General features: G+C 42.6%; 1 protein-coding gene across 1 annotated transcript; it reads right to left on the bottom strand.

Moving 5' to 3' along the window:
- Positions 1 to 354: 354 nt before the first annotated feature.
- On the bottom strand, positions 355 to 10,690 carry LOC142377518 (aspartate aminotransferase, mitochondrial-like). The gene is made up of 10 exons (XM_075461713.1): positions 10,524 to 10,690; positions 7,152 to 7,308; positions 4,922 to 5,050; positions 4,770 to 4,829; positions 4,520 to 4,681; positions 4,312 to 4,416; positions 3,995 to 4,145; positions 3,513 to 3,678; positions 3,258 to 3,408; positions 355 to 1,620 (listed from the first exon to the last, which is right to left on the bottom strand). The coding sequence occupies exons 1-10, from the start codon at positions 10,604 to 10,606 to the stop codon at positions 1,498 to 1,500; spliced, it is 1,287 nt and encodes a 428-aa protein (XP_075317828.1). The 5' UTR covers positions 10,607 to 10,690; the 3' UTR covers positions 355 to 1,497.
- Between the last annotated feature and the right edge of the window lie 1,659 nt (positions 10,691 to 12,349).

Here is a 12,349-nt window from a genome sequence, read left to right as displayed (position 1 = left end):
TCTGTACAGGGACGCATTTCTCGACGTTTCCAGAATTCCAACTGAGGTGTGAAACCCTTCATTTGACAGGGTTACAAATGTACGAATGCGTTTCACGTGTGCTTTCTTTTGTATTCTGAGTAACTACCGACCCAAAGCTGTGCTGGAACACAACCGCTATTTTCATTATGTCCACAGCAAGTAGCAACTACACTGCTGAAGCTGAACTCAATGACCAAACGTCACTCGCTACGTGGTTTATATTTGATTAGTAAACCACCATTGGTATAAAATAAAATAAAAATACTTTACATGTGAGGAAGGACGTAAGGCTAACCAACGGCAGGCTGAGGAAAACAAACACATTGGGACATCTTATTCTGTAATGATTTATTGTTTGTTCAGTGAGGTACATGATCAATGATCCTTAGTTCAAGACAGAATGCAGAGCATGGAGGAAAAGTGCCAGAAGTTTGAGCAGAAAGGGGCAAACCCCACATTTCTAAATGCCATCTGTGTCTCAATGATGAGCAAACACTGAAATGTGGCATCTGAGTAACTGAGCAGCATGTGTGCTTTTCCTACCAACTGCCCCGTTCACTCCGAGATGCCCCAATTCATCTTTATAACCGCACACAGACATCAGCGCTGGTGACAAGTACAAAGCCTTCAAGTATGAAAAATTAGACATGGGGTATTCCATTTGGGGCATGAGCAAAACATGAAGATATTCATACAGATTTACGTCGCTTTTCTTTGGACTTTTCTCTCTCCATACCGTTTAACTCTTGTGGCTTATGTGCTTATTTTTGAATTGGAGATTTAAAAATGGCCGAATGAGAGACCGCTGTCATGTGATCGCCTCGATTGGAACCACAAAAGATTCACACATCCTGCAGGAAAAGTATTGAGTACAAGAGAGATAGGAGAGCCCTTCCCAAAGAGAGAGAGATAGAGAGAGATCAAATTACTGGATGATTGATCAGATTAACAAAGTGACCTGATAACCTGATAAATACCTATTTATACAGTGAGGAACTCAAATAGTGCCATAAAGCTTTATAAAGTGCTACCACACCACCAATGAAATTAAATAAAGAAGAAAGGAACAAAACTCACATGTCCTACAGGTTTTCACAAAGCAACAGAGATCCCCATCTTGCACATAAAGCGGATATACATTAACCTGATGTTTTTTTTAACTTGATGTTTAGAGAGTAGAGAGGGGGGCCCCAGCAGAACCTGACAGTTGTGCACAGCCAACAGCTGTCTCCATATAATAAATAAAATGAGACATGAGCTCAGTCAGAAGGGGAAGATCCATGTGTTTAAATTTTGTTGGGGGAACCTGTTCAGTAAAATGTTGAAAAGTTGGAAAATACACAGCGACCGTTCCAAGTTGAAGTCATGATGAAATCCAGAGGAAACGTATAGCTAAATGCCGAGCTCTTCTCTACAGGTGGAATGGAGGAGTGACACTGCAGCTTTGATTCTGTCGGGCCTCCAGCGGGATCAACTCTACTTGGTGACTGCATGGATTCCCTCTGCCAGGAAGCCCACGTTCCCAGAGGTCACGCCTGCCATGGAAATTCTGCCGTCCTTGGTCATGTAGACTGAAAACTCCTTCGTCAGACGCTCAACCTGCGGGAACGGGAAAACAGCCATAACTCACACAACTCTGACAAGACCGTCAGCAGGTAACAGGGCTCCTTTCTGCAACTGTACCCACTTCGCACTGAAAAGGTGCAACTACTCAGCACAGCTACGTGCACAGTTGAGTCAAGGTACGATTACAGCTCAACTTGACCATCTAACTGGACCCCCGTTCTTGTTCCTGTGTACATTAACAAGGTCAGAATCCAATTATTGACTGATGTATGACCGACACCACAACACGGTGGACTGTGTGAGAAAACGGCAAAGACAGTATGCCGCTCCTAACCTTCACTGTGGGAGACATGAAAGAACAGCTGAATTCGCTGCTCAGACGTCTTTAATGAATGAATGGATCAAACAGTGATTGGGTCAGACGATGATGCAGTTAAAAAAAAAAAAAAAAGATTTTAAGAGTCTGAAAAGAGCTTGTTGGCGGTCGGAATGGACTGATTTTCAGTCACAACTTCTGAGCAGCTTTATTGGAAATTCAGCTGAATTATGTGCTTACATGTCACTATATTTACAAAAAGATGGAACTCTGGAGCATGTACAGGGAACCTCGGCCCATTTGAGTCTAGTTGAGGGCAAACATGCAGGGTTATAAGTGTTAGTCCGGTTTGGACAAGCTCAACTCTGTACAGTTTCAGACAAACTGATGCCGTTTAAATGCATTTTATATGTCAGGTTTCGATGGGACCAATAGAATCTTTTTTTTTTTCCTAGTGTTAAGTAAATGTGCTTAACGTGTAAAAAGGGCTGCTGATAGGCTGCTATGATGCCTTCATCTAATCATGATTAACAGCTAACAGCAGGAGGGGTTTCCTTTACACTGTGGGACACTCAAGCTGCAACTGATAACGTCTCTGGTTCAAAACTTGGTAAAGAGACGAGAAATTATTAGATACTTTTTCGTTTAATTAGGGTTTTTTTTTTCCCTTGTAAAACTTTTAACAAACAATGCTTTTAGCTGCAGTTTTCAGTTAGGTAAACTATATTCTTATATAGTCTCAGAATATCAAATTAATTCATTTAGATCTGCAAAAGCAGACCAGTGGGGACAAACGCATATTACATGAGAAATTAGTGAATTCTTCAATCTAAATACTGTTAATATTCATGTTCAAATATCTTGCTGTGAGCATGCATGAGGTAGCTTTATTTTTCTTCCTCGACTGGGTTTGAAACACTTCTTTTCAAGGTGCTATTTTTTTTTTTTTTAAACGTAATCTGTATGACCTTTAAAGGACAGTTGAATGGGGGAAATGCAGACATTTGTCTCTGGCGGAGCATTAGGTCATTAAAACTGCTCACACGTCTATACAGTTAATATGAAACTACAACTAGTTTAACAGATTAAGATCAGACGCATGAAAAGCAGACACGGTAGCTTGTGTCCCACCAAAATAAAAAAAAATCCATCTGACAGCACCTAAAACTCGGATAATAATGCAGAATGTCTCTTGTTTACCTTGATAAAAATGGACAGAATTGTTATTGCATGACAATTTTTTTCTACTGGTTTAGTTTTAAAACCAACTTTTCAACATACATTTCAATGAAGAACATAGTCTCCTTAATGTCTCCTGCCGTCAACTCTTAACCTCAAACATGTGCCGGAGTACCTGTTCGGGTTTGAGGCCCGTGAAGCAGAACATGCCGATCTGGTCGGTGACGTGCTGCCAGTTGTGGGAGGAGCCCTGCTTTTTCAGACCTGCCACCAGCTGTTCTCTCATCTTAATGATGCGGTTCGCCATATCGTGGACCTCCCCCAGCCTGCGAACAGAGATAAAAAAGACGGTGTACATGAATGATGGGGACGACCTTTTAGCTTTTATTTCAGCAACAGCACGTGAAAGCATCCGCCTGTAAGCTCGTACCAGATGGTGCGCAGTTCTGGTGTGTTGAGAATGGTTGATGCAATTCTGGCGCCGTTCATAGGTGGGTTGGAGTAAATGGGCCTGATGAGGATCTTGAGCTGAGACTCCACCCGCTTTGCCTCTTCTGCATCGTTGCATACGACAGTGAAGCCTCCCACACGCTCACCTGTCGGCACCAACACAAGTGAGTCTGACCGGCTCAGGCCAGCGTTACACTGCGAACACTGATGAGCTTTTACTAAAGCTGTGAAGAGGAGGTCATGCCGTCATGTCTGAAAGACCGCCTCGATCAAGATGACCGACTCATTTTGTTTAAAGTACTGTAATCGGTGCACTAACTCCCAGTGCTTTAAGCGCCCAAATGCGTCTTTATCATATCATCGAATCATATCAGTCTGCCACCACTGGGTGGTGGCAAAACACAAGAATACAGAATATTTCAAATCAGTGCTTTGATGTGCTTTTCATCTTTATGTACTGACCGTACAGTCCCATGTTCTTGGCGTAGGATTGGGACAGCAGGATGTTGTGGCCCTGTTCAATGAAGTAGCGCACAGCCCAGGCATCCCGATCTATGTCTCCACTGGCAAAGCCTTGATAAGCCATGTCGAAGAACACCAGCAGGTTCCTCTTCTGCAAAGGAGAGACGCAGATAAAAAGCAGGCAGTTAATGTTTGAAGGGACGACATGTTAGCTAGATAATATTCAGCTCATATCAGTTATGGCTTTTCATTTTGCTGATAATGAGGCAACAGCAAAAAAAATGCATTGAATCTCTTTTGAGCCGATCCTCAATCACCTTCACAATGTCTGCAATCTCCTTCCACTGCTCGGGCCGGGGGTCCACACCAGTGGGGTTGTGGGCACATGCGTGTAGCATAATCACACTCTTTTCTGGGATTTTCTGTGACACAGAAAGGTTTTAGTCCACACAGTGAGAAAAAAACTGACACCAGCTACGAGGTATACACAAAAAGGGCAGGAGGATGCATATATTATAGTCTTACAGAGATGTCTTCAAGAGCTCCTTTGAAGTCAAAGCCACAGGTGGATGGGTCGTAGTATCTGTAAGATTTGAGCTGCAAGCCAGCGTCTCTGAATATGGGTGTGTGGTTTCCCCAAGAGGGTTTGGGAAGGTAAACATCAAGTGGGCCTGCATGGAACCGGGCCTGTGTCAAAGAAAGGCACTGCGACTTAGCAAGCATAACTTTAATGCTGTTTATTTTGTCCAAAGTGACAGACGTAAGCAAAACTCACCAGATAGTTGCCTCCAATGCGCAGAGATCCAGTTCCTGAGATAGTCTGGACAGTAATGTTCTGTTTCGGAGAAAAATACTGCTGCACTGATCTGGATTTAAAACACTCAGGACCTTTGTTTAAATTGGATTAAGCGAACCCAGCCAACTTACCCTGCCACTCTTCAAGACCTCATTGTCAGCACCAAGAGCCAGCTGTGCACAAGCCTTGGTGAATTCCCCCAGACCACCAATGCCGAGGTACTCCTTATCCAGCTGTTGGGCCGCAATCAAAGCCTCCGCCTACAGAAAAAGCGCCGAAAGCAAGAATATACAAAACACTTTTTTAAATTCCTTAACTGAAAACAACCGGTTAGAAAGTACAAAGCAATGGAAACACAGCATCTCACGGGGACAGTGCAGTAAATCTCCTAATTATTGATTTTGTTTCATGGCACTGAACTCAAGTTTATTCATAAGCTTGTTTAACCCATTCAGACCTGAGGCTTAAAATGGCCCACAAAGACCTTCTAATACTTAAAGGGATATGCCACCCCCAGGCCAAATTAAGTGTATCCCGAGACATAAATAAGTGTGTGGGAGCGTTTTCCTGGCGACCCAGGCATTGTCCGAATCTCACAGCACTGACCACTGCTTGGTTGCGCGTAATACATACATGCTAGCGTCGCCGATCGAAATATTTCGCCCAACGTGAATTAATTTACTTGATTTACCTTCTAATTAATGTGTGAGTGGTGTACTTTCACATCGAGTGCAAATGACTGTGTAAATCTACACAGAAGGCTTGTTTTGCTCATGTCGGTTTGGGAACTAGTTTCCGGTGCGGAAAACACAGCCGAAGCACACTCCCCGCTACGTCTTTGGGAATCCCCCCCCCCCACTGTCCCATCTGTGTTCGAAACAGAGGTTGAGTGGAGTAATATTTCGATCGGCAACGCGAGCATGAAGGTATTACGCAAAACCAAGCAGTGGTCAGTGCTGTGAGATTCGGACAATGCCTGGGTCGCCAGGAAAACGCTCCCACACACTTATTTATGTCTCGGGAATGCGGGGATACACTTAAAGCTGCAGTCTGCAAGATTTGTTGTTGTCATACGTAAAGTTCTAATTTTTGGCATTTTAAGAGTTTACATGATCTATCAGAACGCTTGAAGTTGAAAACGGTGACTTCTGTAGTCGCAAAATGCAAGAAATGCCTATTTTTTAACCGAAAAATAAAAAGTTATTCAACTTCCTGTCCCGCCCCTTCAAAACACATGAGAACTCGTGCACGTAGACGTGCACGCCAGATGCGCTTACACGACTCCTCATTCATCAACTCACCTGTCATTTGCGATCATGGAAGACACAGTAAGTAGACTAGCCCGTAATGAAGTTCAATAGTCCAGATAAATAAGCGTGGGGACGAGCCTACCTTGTATCGCGCGTGCACAATCGGTGATTGACAGGCAGCAGAGCCCAGCTCGTAACCTGATTGGTTACCTTTTACCGGTCCGGTCTGCAATTTTGTAAACAAACCTGCTGGCTTTGGAGGGACCTAGCGGGACATATAGGGGACCTAGAGAACTCGTTTTTTTTTGTATTGGGGTATTTAATGTACTACTTTCAGAATCCCCGGACAGTTCCAGGCATTATGCTTGAAAAAGAGTTGCAGACTGCAGCTTTAATTTGGCCTGGGGGTGGCGTATCCCTTTAACCTCTGAAGAAATTAGAAACATGGAATAAAAACTAACGGAAAGGTTTAAAACTTCTGCTTTTACTGCAAATTACTGTATTTGCCTTCAAGTTTATAAATATTTCCAAAGAACTGTCCGTGACTAAAGTGCTGTACATTAAAAAGAGCAAAGAAAATTAAAGCACCAAAAGCATTAATCCAAAAAATAAATAAAAATGTCTAAAAGCTCCCATTTCAAAAGGCTCCACAGGCACCGCAGAGAATGGCTAAAGATGTCAGGATGACTGTTAGTGGGAAGCTTTAATTCATGAAAATATAGGCAGAGCAAATATAAGCATTATGCTTCTGCTTTGATTTGTTCGTACTGTAAAATTATTCATATTCATTGTAATGTGTGCATTCTTCCTAACAAAGCAAGAATCCACCAGTGTGAAGCCAGTGTGAAGCCAGTGTGAAACCAGTGTGAAACCAGTGTGAAGCCAGTGTGAAGCCAGTGTGAAGCCAGTGTGAAGCCAGTGTGAAGCCAGTGTGAAGCCTCCTGACTGGTGACAACAACATGTTTAAATGTCAACCAGCCATCTGCCTGACACTGCACAGCAGTGGAGAAATGCAGCTTTCTTCGACTTCAAACCTTCAGGAAATAAAAATGTGCACGTGTCTGACGCGAGGAAATCGTAACCGATTCACTGGCGGTTTTGACGGTTCTACCTTGCGAACACAGCTGAGGACAAAGGGCTTTCCCTTGTCATCCCTGTAGGCTCCCACTCCCAGGTTCATCTTCTTGGGGTTGGTGTCCCTCTTGAAGGCCTCAGTCACCCCCAGGATGGGATCGGGGGGGCCCATCTGAACTCCACTCCACCATGAGCTGCACCAGAGACACAAAAAGCAGATGAACGGGGATGATGACACAACTGCAAACACTGAGGTCAACTACATGCTACGTGCTGAAAAGAAACCTCTTCATTCATGAATGGAAACACTTGAGAAGCTTCACATGCTCAAGATCCCATCATGACCCTATTTGACAGCAAGAATTACCAAAGCTCCCATTGCACACTGTGGACCTAATACTTAAGCTTAACACCTCATGTGACCTGACGATATCACACTGACGTAGAGGCACACATGCTGAGGGGACACGAGGTTCAGGAAACAAAAAAAAAATAATCCTTTCAGAAGTTTCAAAGTCCAAAAACAAGAGAAACAGCTAATCTGGGTCCAACATGCGACCAGTCACTAAAAATCGCATTCACTCACAACAACCAGTTGGATACTGTATAGTTGCAGTTATTTCTAGAGAGGCAGGATTAGCCAAGACGCCTGGCCTTTGTAAGCTAGAGGGTTTTCAGAAGATTTCTAAAAGTCACAACACAGGTGGTGACACAGATCTGTGCCGGGGGGGGGGGGGGGGGGGGGGGTCCTACGAGATGGGGGCAAGAGTTAAGGATTTCTCCCTGAAGGTCTGCAGCTCGGGCTGGGGGATGGTGGGCAGACCCATGTCAGAAGAGCAGCGTGCCAATTTGCAATGGCCATTTCTTTTACTCGTGCTTTTAGCAGCATGTTCAATCTATTGGGCTATGAAATGTTCATTTATTTTTCTTATTTAATCTTTTTGGTTTAATGTTTTCTTTTAAAACACATTTGATTAATCCTGTTTTTTTAAATTGATTGAGTTGTTCAGCATTTTACTATAAGAACAAATGGGGCATCAGCTCATTCTGTCTTTTAAAAAGCGCTCCCTGCGAAACTAAAGACAACTGAGAGTATATTCCAATTTCTTAACTCAGATGTTTTAGGAGGTAATAGGTCAATAAATATTAGGTTTTCTTGTGATGAAGAAGCCAAATCTACTAAATGAACTGCATAAATTAAAGATCTGCAAAGACTAGCAACACCTCCAGTCATAAAAAAAAAAAACTGATATTACCTGAGAAAAGGGAGAGAGCACTCAAAAAAAGAGAGGCAAGTAGGCCGGGATTAAAGGTCGTAAGGTCAGCTAAATATCAAGTGTAAACACATCTGAACCGTTGGCCTCCATCTGACAGTCCACAGCTCATCATGCAAATGAAAGTAGTGTAGTGTAAGCTGAGTGAGTTGACAGGATCCACCTAAGATTTGCACGTTATTTCATATAAAATAACCGATTTTTCTATTCTCACTCTGAGTCAATAGTTTTCCAGCTGGATCTCTACATGTTGGTGTTGAGGCCAAGTTTAAAAACCTGAACAAGAATCTAGACTTTGAAAGCTCTTCTGTCCCACAGCCAACTAAAAAATAAAATCTGTTGTTTTAGATCAACATGTCTGCCAGTTGGGTTAGAGTAAATATAGGTTGGTTCATGTTGGGACTTCAAATGCACTCCTATGCTCATGAACATGTCTTTGACTCAGGTTTCTTATAGTTTTGTAATCTGTCAAAACTTTGCAGCTAAATTTAGGACAGAATACTTTGCAAAGGGCAAGAGTCTCCAACCCCCGGCCCCTACCATTACTACACGGGCGGTATTATATTGTCACATCATTTATTGAAAACCATACATTCACTAGAAGAAAATCTTGCAGAAATAACAAGGTATGTGCAGGGTTGAGCTCTGATACAACTCTAAAGGATAGTGCTGGAGAATCCAGGAGAAGAGGGTGAAATCCACCTCTGATGCTTGGTAGGAAGATTGTTCTAAAGAGTGTACTTTGATATATTTGAGTGTTTCAGGTAAAAGGATGCATGCAGTATAGGAGTGAACCTTAAGGACACCAAAGTTAACGGTAAGTTCAAGTGTACAGTTTTATTTAACATTCTATTGCATTTCAAATCATAACACTTAAATGCTTCCCAAAGGGGCATTTGGGCTTAAGCAGCATCACTGTTCCTGCAGAGTGCTTGCACATATAAACTTTGACCAGCTGAACCTCAGAGTTTATATAAACAGACTGGCAAGCTACCAATGATCAATAGACCAAAGGTCTTTTGGCAAGACATGCGGCAGGACTGCTGTTCCTTCCCCAAAACATCTCAACATCTCACATTTAATGAGGACTTTTAGTTGCAGGTGTTGATACTGGTGGCTTGAAATGAGCCGAGGCGGCAAAGAAACAGACCCAGGACTGCACTGTCAAAACGAAACTATATGCCTGTTGACATAAAGCTAAAGCCAAGAAAGATACTGCATCAAATTATCTAAATTAAGAAAAGGATACATGATAAAAGATTTCAAATAAATGCTAAATACATTATCTACACGAGTTTGCCCTCCAAACAAAGTCTGAAAGGACACAACAGTCTCTCCGTTTCACCGTTAATTAGCCAATCAACGATCGAAGGTGGGAACTGATAACCAATCAGCGTCCAGAGATGGAATAACACTCTGAAGATATCCAATCAGCTTCGACGACTTCAACTACGACAAGTCTAATAGCTCAAAACGCACGGCACATTTCAATTTAAAACGATGGCGATCGTATGAACATCTGAGGAAGTTATTCTAAAGACAAACAGATTTTTCATTTAGATAAATAAAATGACTAAAGCACGTATTTTAATCAAGCCTTCTAAATCGTAGCTAGCCGACCTGAGCTGATTTCTTCCACACACTGCGGTACTTGAGTTTGTCCTATCGACACACTAACGTGACTTTCATCAGAGTAACTACTGGCAACACCTAACTGCTCTCTGGTGCAAGTTACGTGATAATCAAAGAAGGTGTCTGAAGTTACAGATAGGATTTAGTGAACAACCTGTTAGGTTACAGAGTTGTAAAACTAAAGACTACATATACAGCTTCTTAGCCGCGCTGTGTTCACTGATGCTAACCTACACCGACAGCACACCGGGGCCTGTTCAAACCGTTTGACCCCTATGTGTAGCTAGCTAATCAGCTAGTGAAACTTCACTAACCACCGATAAACGAAGCTGCCCCGTATAACTGAAGGTTGGCAGGTGTGATAAGATTTGAAAAGCTTATAGCCTGCCACTCTGTGAGCTGTAAAACGTGACAGCTCGCCGCTAACTTATCAATGACATCTGGTGATGAACTGTCTAAATGCCCGTGTGCAGGTTAGCTTTAGGCGTAGTGCGGCGGTTTACCTGTTGCGGATGGACAGAGCTCCCAGGGACGGGGAAATATTCCCCAGGCAGTAGATCACCTTGTTTGACTTGAGCAGGGCCATAGTTGCAGCGCTTGGGAGACGAGCCTAGCGGGATGTGGACGGATGTGAAGGACAGCAGCGGCCGCGATGATACGCTCTTGGTACGCGATGACGTTAGCACGGCGTCGTTTCCAGACACGGAAAGAGAAAGAACTGAGATTGTAATTTATTGATCCTCTGAATGACGTGCAGGGAGAAGAGAGCCACACAAACATAAATTTACACAATACAAGTGCAGTCTTCCACATGATGAAATCCATCTGACTGACAAAGAGGAGGTTTATGTGTTTCATGACCCTGTGTTCATCAGGTTATCTGCTTAGAGGTCTGGGTACTAAAGTATAAAGGCCCATTTATGCCCTACGTTAACTACGGAAACGGACGCTTTCACCCGGTTCCGGGGGGCGTTTCATCCGTCAGTTTGTCCGTAGGTCAAGAGCTTAGCAATCCGGTGAGCTCCGGGCGAAACGGAGCAATACCAGAGGAATTCGTGGGGGCAGTAGAGAGTCAGGAGCGTGTTGGCTCCGGAAGTTATGGAGGAAGAAGAAGAACGAAGAGTAGGAGATTAAAACATTTTAAGATTTAAAAATGCCAGGTAATGGAGGAGAGGATTTGTGAGATGGTCAGGGGGTATATACATTTGTATGACTGCAACTTCCTCAATTGACGCCATGTTTCTCAAACCCGCGGCCGACAATGACTCAATATATAATACCGCCCTCTAGAGGATTTCTTAGGGACGTGCGCAATACGGACGGAGGCATAAACAGAAGCTCCGGGAGCAACGTATGGACCGGACAGACGAATTTCGTCCGGTTCCGTAGGGCATAAATCGGGCTTAATCCGTTTTTCTGTCAAAACGAAAAAACGAAAAACGGAAGTAGCTGTCCTTTTTCCTTTTTTCGTTTTAAACCAAAAATGAAAAAACGGCAAAAAAAACGGATTTTTTTGATTTCATAAAAAAACGAAAAACGAAAAAACCAAAATCAAATAACGACCCAAATTTGGTTTTTGGAAATTACTTTTTTCATTTTTCGTTTCTTATGTTCGAACATGACGGCAGGCAGACCGGAAGCGGAAGTAACGCCAAAATAAAATTAGCGTGCTAATTTAATATCAAACATATTTTCCGCTTTTTATACACCCATTGTAGGTAGTAGGCTGCATTTATTTTAGTTTAGTGAAAATACAACAGCTGGTTGTTTGGGAGAACGTGATAGCCTATATAAAATTATAATACGCTTAAAAAAAGTGATCACAGGCAAATATGACAAAAGATGAGGCTAGCCTTTCATTTCTAGCTGAACATTGCATCTACAAACCTTAAACAAAAACAACCGTCTTTTTTTTTTCTTAAAAGATGTTTTATATTGTTTTCATATAATTTTCTGATGGTAATTATAGAATGCGAGTGCATGTGTTATATTGAAAGCGAGGCTGTCTATGAATATAGACAACAGTGAGGTTTTTTTTTTTAATGTGTTTATTTTTTTCAATAACCAGACATACAAAAGACAAGACTAGACAGAATAATAAAACGACGACAACAACAACAAGCTGGGAACAACAACAGAAAAATCAAAAACTCAAATGGAAGGATCAGTTTCAGATAGATGTGACAGGTACATTATAGAGAGAGAAGAGAGACACCCCCCCCCCCAATGTCCTGTGCCATCCTCTCAATGAGGGGGCTTTATCTGAAATCCAGTGCTGTAGAATGACATAACATTATACAGCTTCTTCTGGTACTTATCAGTCACACGC

The sequence above is a fragment of the Odontesthes bonariensis genome, chromosome 1 (genome assembly GCF_027942865.1).
Source record: "Odontesthes bonariensis isolate fOdoBon6 chromosome 1, fOdoBon6.hap1, whole genome shotgun sequence".
Lineage (NCBI taxonomy): Eukaryota > Metazoa > Chordata > Actinopteri > Atheriniformes > Atherinopsidae > Odontesthes > Odontesthes bonariensis.
The sequence above is the reverse complement of the archived record's forward strand: the minus strand, read 5'-3'. Positions and strand labels throughout refer to the sequence as shown.

Coding starts and splice junctions, on each gene's coding strand:
- LOC142377518 (XM_075461713.1), bottom strand. CDS start 10,606: ATGGCCCTGCTCAAGTCAAACAAGGTGATCTACTGCCTGGGGAATATT. Junction 3,679..3,994: donor CAAGAACATGGGACTGTACG/GTCAGTACATAA, acceptor TGGTGCCGACAG/GTGAGCGTGTGGGAGGCTTC. Junction 1,621..3,257: donor CGGGCCTCAAACCCGAACAG/GTACTCCGGCAC, acceptor CCGTTCCCGCAG/GTTGAGCGTCTGACGAAGGA.